Consider the following 25,378-nt stretch of genomic DNA (forward strand, 5'->3'; position numbering starts at 1 on the left):
TTTAAAATTGGATAAATTTCAAATTTGTCTGGCTCTGACAGGGGCTAGAAAATGTATAGCAGTTACATGGAAAAATGATGTAGAGTTAAATATTCAACAATGCCATAATGAGTTGAAATCGTATTTATATAGAAAAAATAACAATTTACAGAATAATTATTCCTTTTTTACTAAAATGTGGACTCCATATTTAAAATGTATGGACTTAAATATGGTTTAAGTAGTTTATAGATATGGCATACAATTAATTGATTTATGTATGAGGCTCCCATTTTAGTTGGGAAGTGGGGGGGAAGAGGTAGTAGGAGATTATGTATTATGATAATGACTTATGTAAGATGGGTTTTTTAAATATATATTATAAAATACAAGCATATATAAAGTTTTTTAAAATAAAGGAGATAGAGATTTTGGAAAAGGATTTGTAGTGAGACTCTACGGAAGTTAAGAAAGCTCATTTAGTTAATTTGAAATTACAGTATAACTCGTTACAAACTTATTAGTTTGAGAAATTATTAAAAAAAGGAAAGTACAGGAGCTTGAAGATGAACACTCAATGGTACAAAAACTGCTTCTTCCCCTCTGCCATCAGATTTATGAATGGACATTGAACCACAGACATTATCTCACTTTCTCTTTGCACGAATTCCTTTTAAAAATGTGAATTGTTGCATATTTTTGCACCTTAATGCTGCTGCAAAACAAATTTCAGGACGTTCATCAATAAAATCGGATTCTGAAATTAAACATTTTCCCTCTGACTTGAAGAAATATCTAGAAAACTTCTAGGAATAGTGGAGATCTACAGGTCCAGGGAGTTAAATGATCAAAGTAGTAATGGGGAAGTGTAGAGGAAAACATAGAATCTGAAAATCTGCATCTGAGGCTTTGAAAAATGTGTATGAGGAGATAGTAGGGGCAACGCTTGTCATCATCCAGAAATTCCACATATTCTAGAATAGGTCCCTTAGAAGGAAACCAAACACAAACCTAGTATTCAGAAAAGGAGACAGGAAAGTTTGTTGATGATACAAAGCAAGGCTTCCAGTAATGATGAGGATCAAGAGACCTCTTGGGGATTTTGACAGGGAAAGTACACATTAGATAGAATGTAATGTGGAAAAAAATGTAAATCTATTTTGACAAGAAAAAATCAGAAAGGTGAAAGATTCAACAAATGCTGAGATGACTTGGGTATCCTTGAAGGCAAACCACAAAGTTAACAAGCAGGTATAACCAGCAACCAACCCTCTTTTCAATCTTCTTCAGCATGATGCTGAACCAAGCCATGAAAGACCTCAACAGTGAAGACGCTGTTTACATCCGGTACCGCACGGATGGCAGTCTCTTCAATCTGAGGCGCCTGCAAGCTCACACCAAGACACAAGAGAACTTGTCCGTGAACTACTCTTTGCAGACGATGCCGCTTTAGTTGCCCATTCAGAGCCAGCTCTTCGGCGCTTGACGTCCTGTTTTGCGGAAACTGCCAAAATGTTTGGCCTGGAAGTCAGCCTGAAGAAAATGGAGGTCCTCCATCAGCCAGCTCCCCACCATGACTACCAGCCCCCCCACATCTCCATCGGGCACACAAAACTCAAAACGGTCAACCAGTTTACCTATCTCGGCTGCACCATTTCATCGGATGCAAGGATCGACAACGAGATAGACAACAGACTCGCCAAGGCAAATAGCGCCTTTGGAAGACTACACAAAAGAGTCTGGAAAAGCAACCAACTGAAAATCCTCACAAAGATAAGCATATACAGAGCCGTTGTCATACCCACGCTCCTGTTCGACTCCGAATCATGGGTCCTTTGCCAGCATCACCTACGGCTCCTAGAACGCTTCCAACAGTGCTGTCTCAGCTCCATCCTCAACATTCATTGGAATGACTTCATCACCAACATCGAAGTACTCGAGCTGGCAGAGTCCGCAAGCATCGAATCCATGCTGCTGAAGATCCAACTGCGCTGGGTGGGTCACATCTCCAGGATGGAGGACCATCGCCTTCCCAAGATCGTGTTCTATGGCGAGCTCTCCACTGGTCACCGAGACAGAGGTGCACCAAAGAAGAGGTACAAGGACTGCTTAAAGAAATCTCTTGGTGCCTGCCACATTGACCACCGCCAGTGGGCTGATATCGCCTCACAGTTGTACATTTCTCTATGTTAAATCTCATCTGCCATAATTTTGCCCAGTCTTCTAATCTGTCTATATCCTTCTTCAACTTTACGGTTTCTACTACACTTCCTACTCCGCCACCTATCTTGGTGTCATCTGCAAATTTGGCCACAAAACCAGTTATTCCACAATCCAAATCATTAATATAAATTGTAAACAGCAGTGGCCCCAATACTGACCCCTACGAAACACCACTAGTTACAGGCAGCCATCCAGAATGGGAATCCTTAATTTCAACCCTTTGCTTCCTGTCTATCAGCCACTTTTCTATCCAGTTTAATAACTTCCCTTTAATTCCATGGGCCCTCATCTTATTTAGCAGCCTAATATGTGGAACCTTATCTAAAGCCTTTTGAAAATCTAAATAGATTACATCCACAGCCTCTCCTTTGTCTATCCTACTTGAGATTTCTTCAAAATACTCTAATAGGTTGGTCAGGCAGGATCTACCCTTTAAAAAACCATGCTGACTTGGACTTATCCTGACATGCATCTCTAGTATTTCATCACCTCATCCTTGAGGATCGACTCTAATATCTTCCCAACCATCGGTGTCAGACTAATCGGCCTATAGTTTCCTTTTTTCTGTCTCCACCTTTCTTAAACAGCAGAACCACATTTGTGACCTTCCAATCCTCTGGAATCTCTCCAAAGTCTATTGATTTCTGGAATATCATCACCAATGGATCTACAATCTCCAAAGCCACCTCTTTAAAAACCCGCGGATGCACCTCATCTGGTCTGAGAGATTTATCCATCTTTAATCCATTTAGCTTGCCTAGCACAATTTCTCTAGTAACCCTAACTGAATCGAACTCTACTCCCTGAAGCCTCTGACTGTCCGGGATATTACTAATGTCTTCCACGGTGAAGACAGACGTAAAATATTAAGTTCCTCTGCCATCTCTTTATAACGCATTGTTTTCTATAGTTTCTGGTCAATAAATGCAGCCTCCAAAATAATTAAGTCTAAAATGCATATTATTTCACCTGGGTAATCATCGAGGACAAACCTCGTCATTTTCTGTCAGCCATAGGGTCAGTGTGAACAGCTTTGATATCCATCTGCTGACCTAGTCGTATGGCCATGTTCAGAGGAAAAAAGACCCAAAAGGAGTGAAATCAACCAATTCTCATCTGGAGAGAACTGTGCAGAATATGAAACTTCACAAGAGATACCAGATCTCAAGGCAATAAATCTTTCAAGTCTGATAATACATTGATTACTATCACCTCCTGTGTGAACAGGATTTGCTATCTGTGCAATTATAAAGCTGTCACCCTGACTAGGGCAGTGCAGCAGTTAGAGGGAGGAAAATGTTGCAAAGAGCTGGGTTGCCTGTTCTTTTACTTGGTGTATTCTGTGCACAAGCCAGAAGTACAGTCACCTGCAGTTCCCTTTTGCTGTATGCACTAATTTAATTTCTCGCTGTACAAATTAATTCAAACAGTTGAACAGAAGAATGTACAGATGAGAATATAAACTAACATATACAGTATGAAGTGCTATTTTGCTGGTACTGAAGAAACCAAAACATTTGAGAGTTTCTATGAAGCCCCAGATACGCCTGAGGCACTGCTTCCACAGTCACTGATGCAATAAAGAATATGCTCAGTGGCAGAAAACATTAATTTGACGGTGTCTCCCTGATACTAAGGCTGCTGTAAATGCTGGTCTCAGAACCAAGAAAGAACAGGACACCAGTTATTTTATTTTTCCCCTCCTCCAAATTCAAAATTCTACTATACATATCATCAATTTAGAGCCTGTGTAGAGAAAATGTCATCCCTTGATAAATGTCAGAATAAATAAATACAAGATCTTTGTGTGTTTATTCATAAAAATCTAAGAATGTTAAAAAATGAAGTGTATTAAATTGTAGAAATACCAGTAACTATAACAAGGAAATCACAAATTGTCCAACTGTGATAATGCATTGAGCCATTCATAAACATAGATAATCATCGATTCCAAAAAATACAATACACTTCCTCATCAGTCTATAAAAAATTGTAATTACAATGCTCAGTGTCCTGCATGTAATTTATTCTGAATGTGAACGCTTTAACTTCAGAACAGTTTATTATTATTCTGCAATATATTTAATGCCACCAACTGCCAGCAGTTCAAGGTCATTTTCAGCTTCCACATTGATATTGAAACAACACAACTCAGAAAACCAAAAAAAATTCAAACATTTCTTGAGCCACAGTTAATCCGGGTAGACACAGTGGTGAAAAAAGTGTTAGTCAGGGCAATAGGTACAGGAGCTGGAACATCATGTTACTACAGCGGAAGACCACAACTGGAATGTTGTACATTGTCCTGATCACCTAGCTGTAGGAAGGATGTGATCAAGCTGGAAAGAGTGCAGCTATAGGAAGGATGTTAGTGGGACTGGAGGGCTTGAGTTACAAAGATAGGCTGAATGGGATGGAACTGTTCTCTGGAGTGTAGGAGGCTGAGGGCTAAGATTATGGAGATACACAAAATCATGAGGGGTGTAGATAATGTGAATGATCACAGTCTTTTCCCAAAGTGGGCAGTTTAAAATTAGAGGACGTAGATTTAAAGTGAGAGGGGAAAGATTTAAAGGTGATCTGAAGGGTATCTTCTTCCACACAGGAGAGAGTGTGTAATGGAACAAGCCGCAGAGGATACAATTACAATTTTTAAAAGATTTATACAGGCAAATGAGACCATCTCAGATAGACATTTGGTCAGCATGGGCGACTTAGCCAAAGGGTCGATGATTTTGAGGGTATAACATTGGTAATTATAGATCCAGGAACTTTTGTTCGTAGGTTTTCAACAAAGTGTCCTGATAAAATTGGCCAGATGCAGTATACTTAAAATCACAGCCATAAACCACTTTATACTATACACAAACTTAAGAGGTATGAGTTAGGCATTACATGTGTCATATTATTCAGCAACTTCAGATTTAAATTCAGGGCCTGCCTGAAGACCTCATTCAAAGCTGAACACTATCTGAACCCAGGATTCATCGCATCAGATATCCACCAATCATCTGGGGACCAGGCAAAAAGTTAATATGCTAACTCCAATACATTACTCATTTTAATCCTTAAGAAGGCTTCGCCTCACTTAGAATTCTTTCATTGTTCATGACAAATTGAACATATTCTGAACCTATGGCAATGGTTTTATTCATATTGCAGTGATTTTCTTGTATCTGTGTATAGAGGCTTCTGTAACACCAAGACTGACTGGGAAGACATCCTTCAGTATCAGAGAGGCCCAAACCTTCGCCTTAACTTCAGACTGTGCATCTTTAGTTCCTGCCGAGTCTTTCACATCATGATTTTCAACTGGTTCCAATGTTTGCTTTGTCAGTAGCAGGTTGCCATCCTCCTGGATAGCAAGTTTTCCTTTCTTACTCTTTGGTTTCTGCCATTGCTGTATATCCTGTGAGAGTTCTTGGCTGAGTAGTAGGACAAGGGTTCCAGCTCCACGTAGCACTCTATTTAAAACAAAGGTACTGGAGAATTTACTCTGCGCGTAGCAAATTTTAGAAAAGTGTAAAGATTTAGAATTAGAAAAGAGAACAGAGGCCCATTTGGTTGCAATTGTTGGCACCACTACTGAACAAGTGTTCTGATACTGAACGATTGATCCAGAAACGAGTTCAAATCCCACCATAGCACAGGGAAATTTTGTTTCAAGTAATTAAGCAAATCGGAAAAAAGTTGCTTGTATCAGAAATGGTACTTGTGAAACTAACAGAAGGTCACAAAATCCATCTGACTCAATAATGTCCTTCAGAAAAAGAAGTTTGTCAACCTGGTCCACGATTTTCATTTTTTTTAAACAACAAAAACGGCCACTACAGCATCAATTCCATGCCTGTTGATTCATAAAGCCACCCTACTTCCCCATTCATAATTAAATTATCCTAATTCTAAATTAGTCTTAATTTATATGCTACTGAGACATATCTATTTAAGTGAAATAAAAATTTCAAAAATTAGGTTGCATAAATCGATTCATTTCAGTTCTGCACAATACTGCTGGGCCAGCATCATCAGATGGAAATGACTAGCTTGAATGGTTCCATAAAAAAACCCTCACAAGATTCAAATTTGGCAGAGAACTTGCATGCTACAACACCTCAGGGTTGGAATGGACCAGAAACAGTGACCCAAATAATGTCTTAGAAATACTTGAGAAAGTGAAAATTCATCTATCAACGGACAAAACAAAGCAAAACAGATATGCAAGGGAACAGGCTGTAGCTTTCAGAATATCATTTAAATGATAAAATATAAATACAGTAAAACCCCTGGTAGCTCGAACCAGCAGCGATTGCGAATGCTGGGTATGGAAATTTTCTGGTTGCCCGAGACTCACTCTTATAATGCCTAACTAATACACCTGCATTGAGAAAAATCTGTTTAAAAGACAAAATGTAAAGTAATTTGAAAAAAAAATCAATATTGTAATCCTTAATTATGTGAAATTCAATTTAATCAGGCTATTTATTTACTTATCATTTCTGATTTATTGTTAGAGTACATGAATGGTATCACATACATCCCTGAGACTCTTTTTCCTGTGGGCCAGGCAGAATTACCACTTACTGCTAATGCAAAAGAAAACTGTAATCAACATACACATTTAAACAAATAAAGAAATGAAAACAAACTGAAGTACAGAGAGAATTAAAAAAAATCAATAAAGTGCAAAATTAAGAGTCCATAAAGGAGTTCCTCACTGAGTTTGCTGTTGAGGAGTCTGATGGTGGAGGGGTAGCAGCTGTTCCTCAACCTGCTGGTGTGAGTCTTGTGGCACCTATGCCTCTTTCCAGATAGCAGCAGCGAGAACAGAGCGTGTGCTGGGTGATGTGGATCCGTGATGATTGCTGCCGCTCTCCAATGACAGCGTTCCCTGTAGATGTTCTTGATGGTGGGGAGGATTTAGCCTGTGTACACTTCCTTTTGCAGGGCTTTACTCTCGGGTGCATTGGTGTCTCCATACCAGACTGTGATGCAGCCAGTCAGCACACTTTCCACCACACTTCTGTAAAAATTTGCCAGGGTTCCCCATGTCAGACCAAATCTCTGCAAAATCCTGAGGAAGTAGAGGTGCTGACATGCTTTCTTCATGACGCCTTTCATGTGTTGGCTCCAGGAAAGATCTTCCAAGACAGTGATTCCAAGTACTTAAATTTACTCACCATCTCCACCTCTGATCCCCCCCCAAAGATCACTGGATCGAACACATCTGGTTTTCCCTTCCTGAAGCCAACAATTAGCTCCTTGGTGTTGGTGGCATTGAGTGCAAGGTTAAGGTTGGTGCACCATTCGACCAAGTTTTCAATCTCCCTCCTGTACGCTGACTCATCACTTTTTATACAATCCACTTCCGTGGTATCGTCAGCAAATTTGTAGATGGTGTTGCTGAACTGTGAGTAGAGCAGGGGGCTAAGAACACAGCTCTTGGTGCTCCTGTACTGATGGAGATTGTGGAGGAGATGTTCTTGCCAATACTCAATAATTGGTTCTGTAGGTGAGGAAATTCATGATCCAATTACACAATGGAGTGTTAACTCCCAGGCTTTGGAGTTTGCTGATCAATTTTGAGGGGATGATGGTGTTAAATGCCGAATTGTAGTTGATCTGATGCATGCATCTTTGCTGTCCAGGTGTTCCAGGGCTTTATGTAGAGCCAGTGTGATGGCATCCACAGTAGACCTGTTGCTATGATAGGCAAATTGGAAAAGATCCATGTTGCTGCTCAGATAGAAGTTGATAGTTTCAATACCAGTCTTTCAAACACTTCTTCACTGTTGATCTGAGCGCCAGTGGTCGATAATAATTTAGGCAGGTTACCACACTTTTCTTGGGCTTCAGTACAATTGACACCTGTTTGAAACAGACAGGTACATCACCCTGCCGGAGTGAGATATTGAAGATCTTTGTGAATACATTGATAAGCTGGTCAAAAGAGTTTTAATACTTTGCTGGATACTCCATCTGGACTTGATGCTTTCCTTGGATTCACTCTCCTGAAGGCATCCCGCAGGTCATCCTCAGATATGGACAGGAGAGAATCACCAAGGGACATGGTGGTGCACAGTGATGGTTTTTTCTTGTTCTTGTGGTCGAATCAGGTTGACAAAATTTAATTTCCAACCCCAGTTGCTCGCACTGTAATGGCAATGCACTAGCTAACTGTGTCACCATATAGCGTGGATTGTGGAGGGTCTCTAGAACCTGGGAATGTGAGGATAATATGGCTTCTCTGTCTGGAATCTGGTGGGAATGTGGATTGTGGAGAGTCATGTGACCTCTCTGGCTGGATCCAACTTGGAAGTCACCTCACTGCCAGTCAAGAGTTGGATCTGGCCACAACTTTATTCCCATCTTCACCAAGGAGTGGTGTGTTGCTTCGGAGAACATTTACTTTTACAATTTAAATTTTTTATTTATATTCATATTTATTTTAATTCAATTTGTTTATTTATTTCCTCAATTTTCTTTTTGCTGGTTGGTTGAATTTTAGGTAATGAAGATTTTACTGTAAATAGTTTTAACATCTGAAAGTTTGAAGAATTAATTTTATTCCTTTCCCGTCTCATATTTACAATTTCAAGAGAAAAGGTAAAGAAATATCATACCTCACCATCTCTTTGAAGATATTGGGCATCATTGCTTTTGTGTCCTGCGTAACCTTAAATTTTTTTCCAAATGGAATATCACAAATGATTACATCAATGCTTTCAGTGAGTAAAGGCAATTCTGGAACACAAAAATTAGCAGTTACAATTTTAAAGCATTAGAAATAAAAATTCAGTCCACTAAAAATGTTAATCATAATTAGTTTGTTGTACTTATAATTACAAGTATACTTTGAGCTTCCTTTATAGGAACAGGTGCAAAACATGAAAATCAACTCTTTATTCTGCCCAACAATTTTTGTTTAAACAATGCTAAGATTGAACATTAAGTCTCCCTGTCAAATGAAAATTATTTTGAGATGCAACGACATGATCATGTATAATTTAGGCTTCCTTAAATAGACAAGATGACAGATGCCATTGAGCAAGCAATGAGATGCTGGAGGAACTCTGCGGGTCAGGTAGAAGTGGCCAATCAACATTTCTGTCCAGGAGCTTTACTTCACAGGGAGGATTATCTCAATATCATATTTCTTCCATGGATTCCTATTTCCACAATCGCACTAGAATGGAAAGCCTCACCTACTATTGAGTGTTCTAAATTACAACAAGCAACTTGAGGAGTCATAGTTCCTTCCGCACAAGCAAGTCTCATCCACATTTAAATCAATCCTCCCTATTATTGCGTAAGAAAATTTAAACAAGACGATCAGAGGCAGCAGGTATCATCTTAAAACAGAATCTGAGATAATGCTAATTTATAGAGATACCATTCAATCAAATATCACTTGGTATATTTGCTCTACAAATCATTCACAATCATTTAGATATATATTCTAGATAGAACAGAACTGCTGCTTTGATTGTAAGAGCTCCTTATTACCTGTGACAGAAGCTCTTGTTAAATCAATGTTGCTCTCCAGCTTTGCAAAACACACATTAACAGATGCCCTCTGCAACTGTAAGGCTGTATTGTCTATTCCATGATAGTATACATTCTGAGGGAAAAAAAGAAAAAAACATCTGGTAGCTGCCCTAAGAAGAAAAAAAACTCATTCTGTCAACAAGACACGTTTGTATTGAGATCACTCAAAAGATAAAACCATCTTTTTCCATTTCCTTCTGAGAGAAGGAATATATTATTTTCAAGCCAAGCTATCTAAAGCTGAACAGGAATGGTTTGAACTATATGCTCAAAGACTTTCCCTCCAGATGGATACACATCTGGTCTATGATCAGCATTTCATTATAATACATTTTCAGGTGATTAATTCCTGGGATGAGAAAGTTGTTCAGTGATGAAGGATCAGGCATTATTGGGCTCTGCATACTGGAGATTAGAAGAATGAGAAAATATCTGATTGCTATTCCCTTGCAGAGGCTTGACAAGTAATAATAGATGCTGTTTCCTTGAAAGGAATACCTAAAACCTCTGGGCATTGTTGTGAGCCCAAAGGACCCCAAAACCCAACAGTAAAAGAAATTCACCAAGACAAATAGTTACTTAAATAAAAGTTGCTTTTAATTATCTTTAAACATGAAAACAGAATCAAACTTTAACTTATTAGTATTAACTTATCCTAACTTAAACCCCTTCTAATTCTAAGTTCACGTGTATGTGTGCAAGTTCAGAAAAGTTCTTTGATTCACAGTCCCATCTCACTTCTCACTCCTCCAAGTTCACTGGTATCAGGTAATTCTTATACGATGTACAGAATTTAACGTTTATTAATTTCACCAGGCTTTGGTGCTTGAAAGGTAAATGGTTACGGCTCAGGAAGGTTCCTGTCGGTTTTCAGAGAAAGATTTGTTGCTCATTGCACATCCACAACTGATTCCTTTTGGTCAACCTCTTCAGTGTCTTGCCGAAGAAACTTGTCCATCAGGGTTTTCCAGATAACCTCTTTCTTTCAGGTCATTACAAAGTTCCTTTTCTGTTTCCCTTATTTCAAGTGAAACATTATACAGCCAGCCATCTACTCTTGCATGGACCACAAGGGCTTTGACCAGGCTGAACTAAGAACTCACCACCCATCTTCAAAATGGGGTTTTTCCACAAGCTTGCCAGCTTGTCTTGTTCCAGTCTCAGATGCTGCTGGTGAACTGTAGAACTGAACTCTCTCTCTCTCTCACAGAAAACCACATGACCCTCTTAGAACACCAAACTGCACTCAGACTGCAGCACCGGACCCAATCTTCTGAGTTCGTTTATCTGTTGCTTTCCAAAACAATAATCCATTACACCTACTTATGAAATCCTTATAGGCATTCTTCAAAGTTTTTGCAAAGGCACTCGGAGCCTGAATTGTCTACTTGAGCAGAGCTCTGGCATTTTAAAAGAGATCTGATTTGAAGTGTTTGTATGTGACCTACACTAAAAATCCTGCCACAATTCATCTCCTTTAAAACATATCTATATACAATATAAAATATAATATAATCTGTCACAGCACAATCTTAATTTAAGGGATTTCTGTCTAGGTTTGGGATGAGAAAAACTCAACAATGCAGCTTTTCTAATTGATGCAACTCTGTTCTCAATAGCTGTGTTGATGAGATACATGGCTGAAATGTCATACATTTTGGATATTAAAGAAATTAATGATTAGGAGACCAGCAGGAGAGTGAATGAGGCAGGAGTTTCGCCTGCCCTTATAGTGAGACAATATTTTGTTGTTCAGCAATAATTAATGATAAACCAGCACGAATAATAGCACGACATTAATGGACAAGATAAAAGGTAAATCAATTGAGTCACCATACACTCCTTGAATTACAGGAGAATAGTGGATGTTTGGCATACTTATTCTTGACACAAAAATGAAAAATGAAACAATTTTCGTCATGCACAATGAGCACATCCATTAATGTGTTATGCATCTCTTGAAAATGATTTTTATCTGATCTTCAAATAATTATTTTTGCAGTATAGTTACAGAGCGTAGCTGTATTTACTATTTGCAACACTTAAATCCAAAGGGCATATGAACACAACACTTTCAAAACAATGTGATTTATTTTATATTATCAGAAGAATGTTAAATCTTGCCTTTTCTCCAATCTCTGGACTATTAGCAAGCTGGTGGGAAATTACTTACAGGCCACTCTTTGGCAGCTTCCAGCAAAATGGTCCCCAATCCACACATTGGATCGAGCACAAGCGAGCCAGCCTAGAAAAACAGTGTAAACAATGTGCGTGTTCATTCATTGCAATGGTTGCCTTCCAATACTTGTATTGCCATAAACCAAATCCAATCCTGCAGTTGCATGTTATAAATAGCTGGCTAGAATAGTTCATGAAGTAAAACACAAAAGTCTGCAGACACCATGGTTAAAGTAAAAACACGGTGCTGGAGAAACTCAGCAGGTCAAACAGAATACAGTACTTTATATAACAAAGATAAAGATACATAACCAATGTTTCGGGCTTGAGGCCTTCATCAAGGTGTGAAAAAATGTAGGCAGGTGCCCGAAGAAAATGGTGGGGGAGAAGCATAGTCCCATAGTAAGAAGGTTATAGGTAGGTGAGGGAGGGCACACCTGCAAGCAGGCAGAGGAGAGATGGCTCTTTGAAAGGAGAGCTGGGGGAGGAAAAGAAGAGAGGCAATGGGAATGGAGCGAGAACAGGGCGTGGGCTAGCAGAAACTGGAGAATTTAATGCTAATGCCATTTGGTTGGAGAGTGCCCAGACGGAAAATTAAATGTTGCTCCTCCGATTTATGGGTGGTCTTGGTTTGACAGTACATGAGGCCGTGGACTGAAATGTCAATATGGGAGTGGGGTGCAGAATTGAAATGGTTGACCATTTGAAGATCCCTGTCACTGATGCAGACAGAATGAAGGTGCTCAGTGAAGCCATCTCCCAGTCTGTGTCCAGTCTCTCCAATGCAGAGAAGGCCACAATGGAAGCGCAAAATGCAGGAGATGACTCCACAGATAAACGTGAAGTGTTGCTTCATTTAAACAGACTGTTTGGGGCCATGAATAATAGTGAGGGAGGATGTGTGGCACAAATGTGGCACTTTCTGAGGCAGCAGGGGAAGGTGCCAAGGGGGCAATTAATGGGAAGGGATGTGCACAAGAGAGTCACAGAGGGAGGAGAGGGGAAGATGTGTCTGCCGGTGGAAATGACAGAGAAAAATGTGTTGGATGTGGAGGCTGATAGGGTTGTAGGTGAGGACAAGGGGAACCCTGTTTGTTGTGATCGGGGGAAGAGGGGGCCAAGGCAGATGAGCAGGAAATGGAGGAGATGTGGTAAGGGCTGAATTGATAGTGGTAATGGGGAAGTCATGTTTTTGGAAGAAGAATAATTCATAGTGGATTTGTGCCAAAGAGAAATTAGAACAGAAATCACTGCCCATGCCTGGAAATTCTGTAAACATTTTGAAGTCTACTTGTTTCCTGACATATTACTTCTTTGGAAATTATTTTCCTTCATTAATCTCCTGCTTATTCCCCCACATTTTATCCATTATAAGTGGATTAAATAGGGCTGATTAAGTAAAACAGATTACAAAAGGAGGAAATAATACTGCATTCACAATTGCTTCTATTAATTAATTCAAGCAAAAATTTCAAATTCCTCAGAGAATGTCGTAAAACAGAGCACATTAAGTCAAATCTATCACAACATCTCTTTCTAGTTAGATAATGTCCACCTGCACCTGCACTGGGACCTAAAATAAAGATTTTTAAAGGCAGTGTGCAGAGATTTCCAAAAATTACTTGCTATAACAGATTATGGTGGATTTCGGCTTCCAAAGATACGTGATGAAGGATCTTCCAGTTGGCATGGTAGAACAATTGAAGCACTTAAAATTAAAGTGGATCTAAAACCGAATGAGTGATGGAAGTGGAGAGTAATAATAAAGCATCTTTTTGAGGGATGAGTTCAGTGGTGCCTCCTGGGTTTTAGAATCTGATTTAACTTCAGCTCTCTACAGGTTGCAGAATCGTAATTTCAAAGTTCTGTTACGATGAAATGCACTGAGTGATTGATGCAGCTTAGTATTCTCATATCATGGATGAAATGCCAAGGCATAGTAGGCTACACACCAAGTGTTGATAAATGGGATTAATACAGTTGAATGGTTGATAGTTGGCTGTTGTATGATATTATAACTATGAAATATAGAAATGTATTGTAATGGGGTTATTAGTTATGTGAAGAGAAAAAAAAATTCTTCTGAGAAAAAGTTTACAAGGAGATTTAAATTTATACTCAAAAATTGGACAGCTCTGATACGAGTAAACAAGGGGTTTACTTGTGCCAGGCTCAGGAAACTGCAATCAACCATTAAAGGAATAAGCAGTTTAAAAAAAATATACAGGAACAAAACCTTTGATCCGAAATTCTGAAAATTGAAACCTCGGAAAACTGAAAATTTTTTCCATGGATGCCGTCTACACATCAAAGCTCGCGTTTGGCGCCAAACATGACCTGACGCGACCCACCCCCGCCCAGTTCTGTATCTCAGTGCTCCTACCAGTCAGACATGCTGGAGCCTTAGGTTCCCGCTCCTGCCCTGGAGCCTGAGGCGACTTCTTCAATGCAGATGGCTGCCGGTGCCCGACAGCTCCCAACCGCCGCTGCTGGTCCCTGACTACAGTCCCTGCTCCTGCCGGGAGCCCGAGGTCCCCACTCCTGCCCGGGAACTTGAGGCGACTTCTTTGATGTGGGTGGCCACCGGTCCCCAACTACAGTCCCTGCTCCTGCCGGGAGCCCGAGGTCCCTGCTCTGCCCGGGAGCCTGAGGCGCTTCTTTGAGGTCAGCAGCTGGTGCCCCACACCTCCCAACCGCCGCTGCCAGTCCTCCGAACCCGCTACCCCCCCACCCCCTGACCAGTGCCCCTCCCCATCCAGAGACCTTTCTAGTTGGAATGTGTCTTTGTTTTGCGTGAATCTGAAATCAGCGCAATTACTTAATGTACCGTCGTTACTATTATTCCATTATCCGAAAAATTCCAAATTCCAAAAAGTGTCTGGTCCCAAGGGTTTCGGATTAAATATTACGTTCCTGTACCAATTAAAAAAAAATTGAATGCACTTTGTGAAAACAAATGCACAACCTCCAAGGCTGATTGATTATAGACTAAAGGAAAATATTACTTTGTTATGGTGTGAAAAAAGGAATGGAAAGGGCCTCATTCAATTCTGGCAAATCTCTTCACATTTACTTTTTGAAATCTTCTGAAATATATTGCTCAGAATGGACCACTGATTAGTTTTAAATAAATCACAAAAATCTGTAGACGCCATGGTTGAAGTAAAAATACAAAATGTTGGAGAAATTTACCTGCTGAAACAGTGTCCTTCATGTAGCAAAGGTAAAGCAACATAACTGATATTTTGGGCTTGAGCCCTTCATCAAGGTACCTTGAAGAAGGACTCAAGCCCGAAACGTCAGTTAGGTATATTTCTATCTTTGCTACATAAAGGACACTGACCAGCTGACTTTCTCCAGCATTTTGTATTTTTATTGGTCAGTTTTATGCAAGTTTAATACATCTTCCTTTTTTTGGAGATGATCTTTTAAAAATTTTATCTAATGTACTCCTTGAGATTACACTGTGTAACTTGCATTCCTCCTTCACCATTATTAAGCAAATATTTTCTATTGAAATCTAGGACATGTCCTTTACATATTATTTTTCCATTGAGTCATACAGCACAGAAACAAGTAATTTGGCCCACCACGTTGATTCCAACCATCCTTATCAATCCCACCCATCAGTACTTTACCAACTGAATAAGCCATACAGAAATAATGGATTGAAGAGTCTCGCTCACTGATATGCACGATTCTATAACTTCATTTTTAGACTCTAAGACCACAAGACATAGGGGCAGAAACAGACTATTCAGCCCATCGAGTCTGCCCACTTATTTAATTATGAGCTGATCCATTTTCCCACTTAGCCCCACTGCCCGGCCTTAGAACATAGAACACTACAGGCCCCTCAGCCCTCGATGTCATGCCGACCCATTATTCCTTTTAAAAAAAGTACTAAACCCACCTAACCTTGTAACCCTCTAATTTTCTTCCATCCATGTGCCTGTCTAAGATTTTCTGAAATGCCCTTAATGTTTCAGCCTCCACCACTATCCCTGGCAGGGGATTCCAGGCACCCACTCTTTCTGTGTTAAAAATTTACCCCTGATGTCTTCCCTAAACTTCCTTCCCTTCACTTTGTGCACATGTCCTCTGGTGTTTGCTATTCCTGTCCTGGGAAAAAGGCGCTGGCTGTCCACCCTATCTATGCCTCCATAATCTTGTACACCTCTATTAAGTCTCCTCTCATCCTTCCACACTCCAAAGAGAAAAATCCCAGCTCTGCTAACTTTTCCAATCCAGGCAACATCCTGGTTAAAAAAAAACTGGACCCTCTCCAGTGCTTCCACAATCTTCCTATAATGAGGTGATCAGAAATAAACACAATACTCTATGTTCTCACCAGAGATTTGTAGGGTTACTACATGACCTCTTGACTCTTGAACTCAACCCTGCTATTAATGAAGCTCAACAAGTAACTTACTATTAACTCTGTACTCAGCCTTCTGGTTTGTACTCAGCTTTCTGGTTTGTCCTTCCAAAATGAATCACCTCACACTTATCTGGATTGAACTCCATCTGGCACTTTTTAGCCCTCTCTGCATCCTGTCAATATCCTTTTGTAACCTTCAAAATTCATCAGTCCTTTTTATCATCCACAATCTTTACTGACTCATCCTTCCACCTCTTCATCCAGGTCATTTATAAAAATCACAAAGAGCCAGGGTCCCAGGACAGATCCTTGTGGAACTCCACTAGTCACTGACCTCCAAGCAAAATACTTTCCTTCCACTACTACTCTGCTTTCTACAAGCAAGCTAATTTTATTTTTATCCACCCAGCCAAGGTTCCATGGATCCAATGCTTCATGACTTTTTGAATGAGTTTCTCATGGGGGACTTTGTCAAATAGAACCATAGAACATTACAGCACAGAAACAGGCCCCTTTGGCCCATCTAGTCTGTGCTTAACCATTTTTTTGCCCACAGTCCATACCTCTCCAATCCATGTACCTGCCCAAATTCTTCTTAAATGTTAAAATATAGCCGCATTCACCACTTCAGCTTGCAGCTCGTTCCACACACTCCGTGTGAAAAGGTTCTTCCTAAACTTTTCCCCTTTCACTTTTAATCCATGTCCTCTGGTTTGTATCTCACCTACCCTCAGTGGAAACAGCCTATCTACATTTAGTCTGTCTATCCCCTCTTAATTTTACATACCTTTATCAAATCTCCCTTCATTCTTCTACACTCCAGAGAAGAACTCCTAACCTGTTTAACTTTCCCCTGTACTCATTCCCAAAGTCCAGAAAAGACCCTAGTAAATCTTCTCTGAACTCTATCTTATTGATATAATTCCTATAGTTAGGTGCCCAAAACGGCACACAATAGTCTATATTTGGCCTCACCAATGCCTTATACAACTTTACCATAACATCTCAAATTCCTGTACTCAATACTTTGATTTAAGAAGGTCAATGTGCCAAAGCTCTCATTACAACCCTATCCACTGTGACACCGCTTTCAGGAAATTACATGTCTGTATTCCAGATTCCCTCTGTTCTACTGTACTCCTCAGTGCCCTACCATTTACGCTATATGTCCTTTCTTGGATTGTTCTTCCAAATGCAAGACCTCACAATTGTCTGCGTTAAATTTTATCTGCCATTTTTTAGTCCTTTTTTGCAGCTGGTGCAGATCCCTCTGCAGGCTTTGAAAACCTTCTTTGCTGTCCACAATGCCTCCAATCTTAATGTCATCTCCAAACTTGCTGATCCAATTTACCACATTACATCCAGATCATTGATATAGATGGCAAACAACAATGGTCCCAGCACCAATCCCCGAGACACACCAGTAGTCACAGATCTCCAGTCTGAGAAGCAATCGTCCACCCTACTCTTTGGCTTTTCCCATCAAGCCATTGTCGAATCCAGTTCACTATTTCACTATGAATATCTTATGTCTGAACCTTGCTGACTACCTCCCATGTGGGACCTTGTCCATGTAGACAACATCCACAGCTTTTCCTTCATCAACTTTCCTGGTAATCTCATCGAAAAACTCTATAAGATTGGTTAAACATGATCTACCAAATAATTGTACATCCGATTGCTTAGAACACCTTCCAATAATTTACCAACTCAAGCTCACCAGCATATAATTTCCAGGGTTATTTTTGGAGCCTTTTTTAATCAATGGAACAAAGTGAGGTAACGCTCCAATCCTCTGGCACCACATCCGAACCCAAGGACATTTTAAATATTTCTACCAGAGCTACTGCAATTTCAACATTAGCTTCCATCAAGGTCCAAGGGGATGTCACATCAGGCTCTTGGATTTGTCCACCCTTATTTGCTTTAAGGCAACAAGCACTTCCTCCTCTTTAATCTGAACAGGTTCCATGATCTCATAGCTTGTTTCCCTTACTTCCAAGATACTGAGCCCATTTCCTGAGTGAATACTGATTAAAAAAAAACATACAAGATATCCCCCATCTCTTTTGGCTCCAAAGAAAGCTGGCCACTCTCATCATCAAGAGGACCAATTTTGTCCCTTTCTGTCCTTTGCTCTTAATATACCTCTAGAAACCCTTAGGATTGTCCTTCACATTGTCTGCCAAAGCAACCTCTTGTCTTCTTTTAACCTTCCTGATTTCTTTCTTGAGGTTTTTCTTTGATTTTTAAAATATTCCTCAAGTACTTCATTTGCTCCATGTTGCCTTCACCTGCTATACATCTTTCTCTTTTTCTGAATCAGATCCCCAATATCCCTCAAAAACCAAGGTTCTCCATGCTTGCTAACCTGACAGGAACATTTAAAATCTGTACTCTCAAAATTTCACCTTTGAATGTTCTCCACTTTCCTTGCTCATCCTTGCCCGTAAACAACTTATCTCAATTCATGCATTCAAAATCCTTTCTCATTTCTTCAAAATTGGCCTTTTGCCAATTTAGAATCTCAACCTGAGGCCCAGATCTATTCTTCATCATAATTAATTTGAAACTAATGGCATTATGATCACTGGACCCAAAATGTTCCTGTACACATACTTACTTCACCTGTCCTGTCTCAGTCCCTTGTAGGAGATCCAGTATTGCATTCTCTCTAGTTGGCACCTCTAATATTGATTTTGAAAACTTTCCTGAACACAACAAGCTCCAAGCCATCCAGCCCTTTTACAGTATGGGTGTCCCAGTCAAAATGAGGAAAATTAATATCTCCTACTATTGCAACTTTATTTCCTGCAGACGACTGCTCTTTCTCCAGATTTGCTCCTCCAATACTCGTTGACTATTAGGTGGTCTACGAGTGTGATCATACCTTTCCTGTTCCTCAGCTCCACCCACAGCCCTCTGGTCTGTCCTGTCTGAGCACAGCTGTGATATTTTCCCTGATGAGCAATGCCACTCCTCCCCCTTTCATCCTCCCTGTAAAGCAACAGAAGCCCAGAACATCGAGGTGCCAGTTGTGCCCCTCCTGCAACCAAGTTACACTAATGGGCCCGATGCTATAATTCCACGTGCCAATCCATGCTCTAAGCTCGTCTGCCTTTCCTACAATACTCCTTGCATTGAAATAGATGCACCTGAAAACATTTCCATCACGTACAACTATTTGATTTCTAATGGTGCCTGTGATTTTCACATCATCTTTTCCCTCCTCCACACCTCTCTGCTCTGGCACTCTGGTTCCCAACCCCTGCAAATCTAGTTTCTTTCTTTCTTTCTTCTTTGGCTTGGCTTCACGGACGAAGATTTATGGAGGGTTATGTCCACGTCTGCTGCAGGCTCGTTGGTGACTGAAAAGTCCGATGCGGGACAGGCAGGCAAGGTTGCAGCGGTTGCAAGGGAAAATTGGTTGGTTGGGGTTGGGTGTTGGGTTTTTCCTCCTTTGTCTTTTGTCAGTGAGGTGGGCTTTGTGGTCTTCTTCAAAGGAGGTTGCTGCCTGCACCGAACTGTGAGGCTCCAAGATGCACGGTTGGAGGTGATATCAGCCCACTGGCGGTGGTCAATGTGGCAGGCACCAAGAGATTTCTTTAAGCAGTCCTTGTACCTCTTCTTTGGTGCACCTATTTCTCGGTGGCCAGTGGAGAGTTCGCCATAGAACACGATCTTGGGAAGGCGATGGTCCTCCATTCTGGAGACGTGACCCACCCAGCGCAGTTGGGTCTTCAGCAGCATGGATTCGATGCTTGCGGACTCTGCCAGCTCAAGTACTTCGATGTTGGTGATGAAGTCATTCCAATGAATGTTGAGGATGGAGCGGAGACAGCGCTGATGGAAGTGTTCTAGGAGCTGTAGGTGATGTCGGTAGAGTACCCATGATTCGGAGGCGAACAGGAGCGTGGTTATGACAACGGCTCTGTACACGCTGATCTTTGTGTGTTTCTTCAGGTGGTTGTTTTTCCAGACTCTTTTGTGTAGTCTTCCAAAGGCGCTATTTGCCTTGCCGAGTCTGTTGTCTATCTCTTTGTCGATCCTTGCATCAGATGAAATGGTGCAGCCGAGGTAGGTAAACTGGTTGACCGTTTTGAGTTCTGTGTGCCCGATGGAGATGTTGGGGGGCTGGTGGTCATGGTGGGAAGCTGGCTGATGGAGGACCTCAGTTTTCTTCAGGCTGACCAGAACTGCACTAGCAAACCTTCCCGCAATTCCAGTTCAGATGGGAACCATCCCATCGGTACAGGTCCCACCTTCCCTGGAAGAGAGCCCAATGATCCAGAAACCTGACGTCTTCCCTCCTGCTCCATGTCTTTAGCCACGTGTTAAGCTACATTATCCTCCTATTTTATACCTCACTAGCACTAGCATGTGAGATCACAACCCTGGAGCTCCTGTCCTTCAACCTTGTGCCCAACTCATTGAACTCTACTTATAGGACCTCTCGCCTTTCCTACCCACATCATTGGACCATGACTTCTGGCTGCTCATCCTCCCTCCTGAGAATGCTGTGAACTTGATATTGGACCATGGCACCAGAGAGGCAACATACCATTCAGGACACTCGATCTCTTCCTCAGAACCTCTTATTTGTCCCCCTAAGTATGGGATCCCCTATCACTACAGCTCACCTCTTCTCTGCTTAGGCACAGGAGCAGACTTTGTGACAGAGACCTGATTGCTATGGCTTGTCCTTGGTAGGTCCCCATTCCAAAATTTATATAAGATGGTGTACTTATTATTGAGGGGAAGGCCATAGGGGTGACATGCACTGTCTGCCTATTCCCTTTCCCTCTCCTGACTGTCACCCACCTACCCTCCTCCTGCCTCCTAGGTGTGACGGTGTCCATGTAACTCCTGTCTATCACCCCCTCTGCCTCCTGAGTGATCCGGAGTTCATCCAGCTCCAGCTCCAGTTCCTTAACTCTGCATGTCAGAGGCTGCAGCTGGATGCACTTCTTGCAGATGCAGTCGTCAAGGATTCTGCTGTCTTCCCTGATGACCCACATTCTGTAAGAAGATAATTCTTCTATCTTGGCTGCCATTCTCTCTGTTTATGATGAGTGGAAAAAAAAAATCTAAAACCTGCCCTGAACTGCGCCTAGCTGCTGAATCCTTTTTGTTTCTTGAATAGGAACAACTCCTACTGTCCCTTGCCTTTTACCTGTTCTCGCCAAATCCTGTTGAGCCAAAGCATTCCTACTCTGACGATGACTGCTCCTCAATGATCTCTAAAATCCATATAAATTACGTCTGCTGCTCTACTCTCATCAATTTCTTTTGTTACCCCCTCAAAAAACTCAATTAGATTCGTGAGGCATGATCTTTCCTTCACAAAGCCATGCCAATTATCCTTGAGTAGACTATACTTCTCCAAATGCACATAGATCCTATCCTTAAGAATCCTCTCCAATAGCTTGCAGACCACTGATGCAAGACTCACCATTCTATAGTTCCCAGGATTCTCCTTATTACATTTTTTAAACAAAGGGACTTCATTTGCCATTCTCCAATCCTCCGGCACCTCCCCTGTAGCCAAAGAGGACTCAAAGTTCACAGCCTCTGCCCCAGCTATCTCTTTCCACCCTTCCCATAGCAACTTGGGATAGATCATGTTCGGACCCAGGGACTTATCAGTCTTAATGCTTTTAAGAAGATCTAAAACCTCCTCTTCCTTAACCTCAAAATTTCCAGCTGGTGACTATTCTATTCCAACCTTGCCCTGATTAAGGTCCATTTCTCTTGTGAATACTGAAGCAAAGTATTCATTTAGGATCTTCCCAACTTCCTTTGCCTCCAGGCGCACGTTGCCTCCTTTATCCTTTAGTGGCCTCACTTTCATTCTTGTCATCCTTCTGTTTTTCACATAGGCATAGAATGCCTTGGGGTTCTCCTTAATCCTACATCCCAAGGTCTTCACATGCTCCCTTTCAGCTCAATTAAGTCCTTTCTTAAGCTAACTCCCCATAAACTTTGATGCCCTGGCTAATCAAGAACCAATAACTTGGCCCCCACAACCACCTGTAGCCACCCATTCCACGGATTTACCACCCCCGGCTGAAGAAATTCCTGCACATTTCTGTTCTAAGTGGACGTCCTTCAACCATTAAGTTGAACTTTAGTGTTCAATTGTTTATACTTATAATTTCATGGAGTCGCTCAAATTGATGTTTGCCTTTCATTCAACAGAAATAAAAATTCTAATTATTGCATTACCTACCTGGATATCAGCAAGATATGCCATGGCCCAAGCCACTGTAGATCTCAGTCCTGCACTTTTAATATAATCCCTGCTGGCTAAAGGTAGTCTAGCAATAACACACAAAAAAACTTTAGTTGAACTGTTGGTAAATGCAAATATAAAATTATACTTTTCTGTAGTTATCTTAAAAATTCTTATGATATCACTATCATTTGACAAATTTAACTGTGTAGTCATACCAAGCCGTTTGGCCCAACTTGTCTAAGGTGATCGATTTGGCATTCTGTGCCAAATTTGTCTGAATTTTCCAACCCTTCCTATCCATCTATCTGCCTTGATGTCTTTTGAACATCGAAATCATCCCCACTGGCAGCTTCCTGGCATATATATGCACTACCCTGAGTGAAAACGTTGCTCCTATAAGGTCCCTCTCTCACTCTGAATCTATACCCTTTAATCTGAGAATCATCTATCCCTGAACAAGTTTATAAGCATTAACTTTATCTGATCCATATTCCTTATGATTTTGTATACTGATACAAGGTTACTCCTCAGCCTGCTATGCTCCAGGGATAAAGATCCAGTCTATCTTGCCTCAAGCCCTGCTAACATCCTGGTAAACATCTTCAGCACCCTTTCCAGCTTAATGACATTTTCCTATAGCCGAGTGATCAGAACTGCAAACAATACTCCAATGTGGCTTCTCCGATGACTTGAACAGTTGAATCATGAGGTCCCAATTTTTGCACTCAATGCCCAATGAAGGTAAGTGTGCCAAATCCCTTCTTCACCAGCCTATGCACCCAAGTCACCACTTTCAAGGAACTATGCAGCTGTATTCCCATAGGTTTCACTATTCTGCAACTTACCATTTACTCTGCAAGTCAGAGTTAACTCCCATTTACCATTCTTTGGCCCATCTACCCAAATGATTCAGATGCTGTTGTAAACTTGGATATCCTTCCTCACTGTTGATTACACTGCCATTTTGCTGTTATCTGAAAATTTATGAACCATGTGTTACGAGCCCAGAGGTTCCCAGAACCCAGCAGCAATAGAAATTCACCAAAACAAATGGTTACAAAACAAAATTTGCTTTTGATTTTCTTTAAACATAAAAACAGGATCAAACTTTAACTTATTACTATTAACTTAACCCCCTTCTAATTCTTAGAAGCGCACGTGTATGTAATGTGTATATGTTCAGGAAAGTTCTTTACTTTAATAGTCCAGTCATTTACTTCTCCAAGTTCACTGATATCAGGCAATTCTTATACTGTGCACATAATTTAACATTTATGAATTTTCACCAGGCTCTGGTGCTTAAAGTTAAATGGTTACCACTCAGGAAGGTTCTTGTTGGTTTCAGAGAGAGTTTTGTTGCTCGTTGGACACACACAAACTGATTTCCTCCGATCAGCCACTTCAATGTCTTGCTGAAGAAACCCCATCATGAGTTTTCCAAATGATAACCTCTGCTTCCATGTCACCACAGAGTTCCTCTTGTTTCCCTTATTTTAAGAGAACACTCTAGCCAGACATTTCCTCATGAGGACTACAAGGGTTTTGAACAGGCTGAACTCAGAACTCACAATCCATCTTTAAAATGGGTGTTTCAACAAGCTGCCAGCTTGCCATGTTGCAGCCTCAGAAAGGTACTGTTTCTCTCTAAGAGAAATCCTGTTTGTTCTTTCTGCTTGTAAAAACCAGAACTCCTCCCAAGGATCCAAATCCAATCCTTTAAAGATTTTTATTAGCACTTGAGCCCGGACTTTTCCATTTGCACCTGCTTTTTAACTTCCTTTCAAAGGAGTTCCATTGTCTTTTGTAAAGCCACTGGTGACTGATTGTCCAGTTACAGCAAAGTTCTTGCATTTTAAATGAGATGTGAAGTGTAAGTATCTGTTTGTGGTGACCTACACTAAACCCCCCCCAACAATCTATCTCTTTTAAAAACATATTTATGTATAATATAAAATATAATATAACTTGCAACACGTTAACTATGTCATCTAAATCACTAATATACATAACAAACATTTACGCAACACTGATCCCTGTGGCACACCACACACACTAGTCACTTGTCTCCAATCAGAAAAGCAACCCTCCAACCCCTTCCTCCAAGACAGTTTTTAATCCAATTGGTCAGTTCACCTTGGATCCCATGTGATCTAACCTTCTAGTCTAGCTTGCCTACCAGGACCTTGTCAAAGGCCTTGCTAAAGTCCACACTGCCCTGCCTCAAATCCATTTGATGACAAAAAAAATTATGCCATCTCCAAATCAGTCCCTAACTATCCAAATGCTGGGAGATCCTGTCCCTTAGAAACTCCTCTAGCAATTTTCCCATGACTGATGTCAGGCTCAATGTCCCTTAGTTCCTCAGATTGTTCTTCCTGCCCTTCATCAATAATGGTACCATGTTAGATACACTTCTCTCTTCAAGAACATCACAAAATATCTCTGCTAGGTCCACAAGCTACCCACAAGATCCAAAAATGCACTTGGTCAAGTCCTGGGGATTTATCTGCCTTAATGTGCTTGAAAGCTGGCAACACCTCCTCCCTGGCAATTTATTATACCCTCTAAGACATCGTAACTCACTTGCACAATTTTTAAATCTTGCTAACTTTCACATTTTTAATTGTTTACTAATAGAACATTTCTACCTTAGAACAGGAATTCCAACCACACAATGTACATCATTTAAATGAACGTAGATCTGTAAAAACAAAATCAAATCAAGCTTAGCTGGTGAATTAACATGCTTAGTCTCATTTAATTTGAGAAGCTATAAACACCATAATGCTTTAAATTCATGAACAAAAAATACCAACTCCATTATATATTAAATTAGA

At 40.8% G+C, this 25,378-nt stretch overlaps 1 protein-coding gene across 4 annotated transcripts in view; it reads right to left on the reverse strand.

The window, feature by feature from the left end:
- Positions 1 to 4,188: 4,188 nt before the first annotated feature.
- The window catches only part of thumpd2 (THUMP domain containing 2), a 76,341-nt gene continuing 55,151 nt past the window's right edge, over positions 4,189 to 25,378 (reverse strand). For 3 of the 4 annotated variants that reach the window (XM_069887644.1, XM_069887646.1, XM_069887647.1), the window contains 6 exons: positions 25,190 to 25,242; positions 22,536 to 22,623; positions 11,921 to 11,992; positions 9,706 to 9,820; positions 8,823 to 8,943; positions 4,189 to 5,666 (listed from right to left, as the gene is read on the reverse strand). In XM_069887644.1, the coding sequence (XP_069743745.1) occupies positions 5,354 to 5,666; positions 8,823 to 8,943; positions 9,706 to 9,820; positions 11,921 to 11,992; positions 22,536 to 22,623; positions 25,190 to 25,242 (762 nt within the window). In that variant the 3' untranslated portion in view covers positions 4,189 to 5,353. The remainder of the gene's footprint in view (positions 5,667 to 8,822; positions 8,944 to 9,705; positions 9,821 to 11,920; positions 11,993 to 22,535; positions 22,624 to 25,189; positions 25,243 to 25,378) is intronic. The other variant, XM_069887645.1, reaches the window with a different exon arrangement.

The sequence above is a fragment of the Narcine bancroftii genome, chromosome 6 (assembly GCF_036971445.1).
Source record: "Narcine bancroftii isolate sNarBan1 chromosome 6, sNarBan1.hap1, whole genome shotgun sequence".
Lineage (NCBI taxonomy): Eukaryota > Metazoa > Chordata > Chondrichthyes > Torpediniformes > Narcinidae > Narcine > Narcine bancroftii.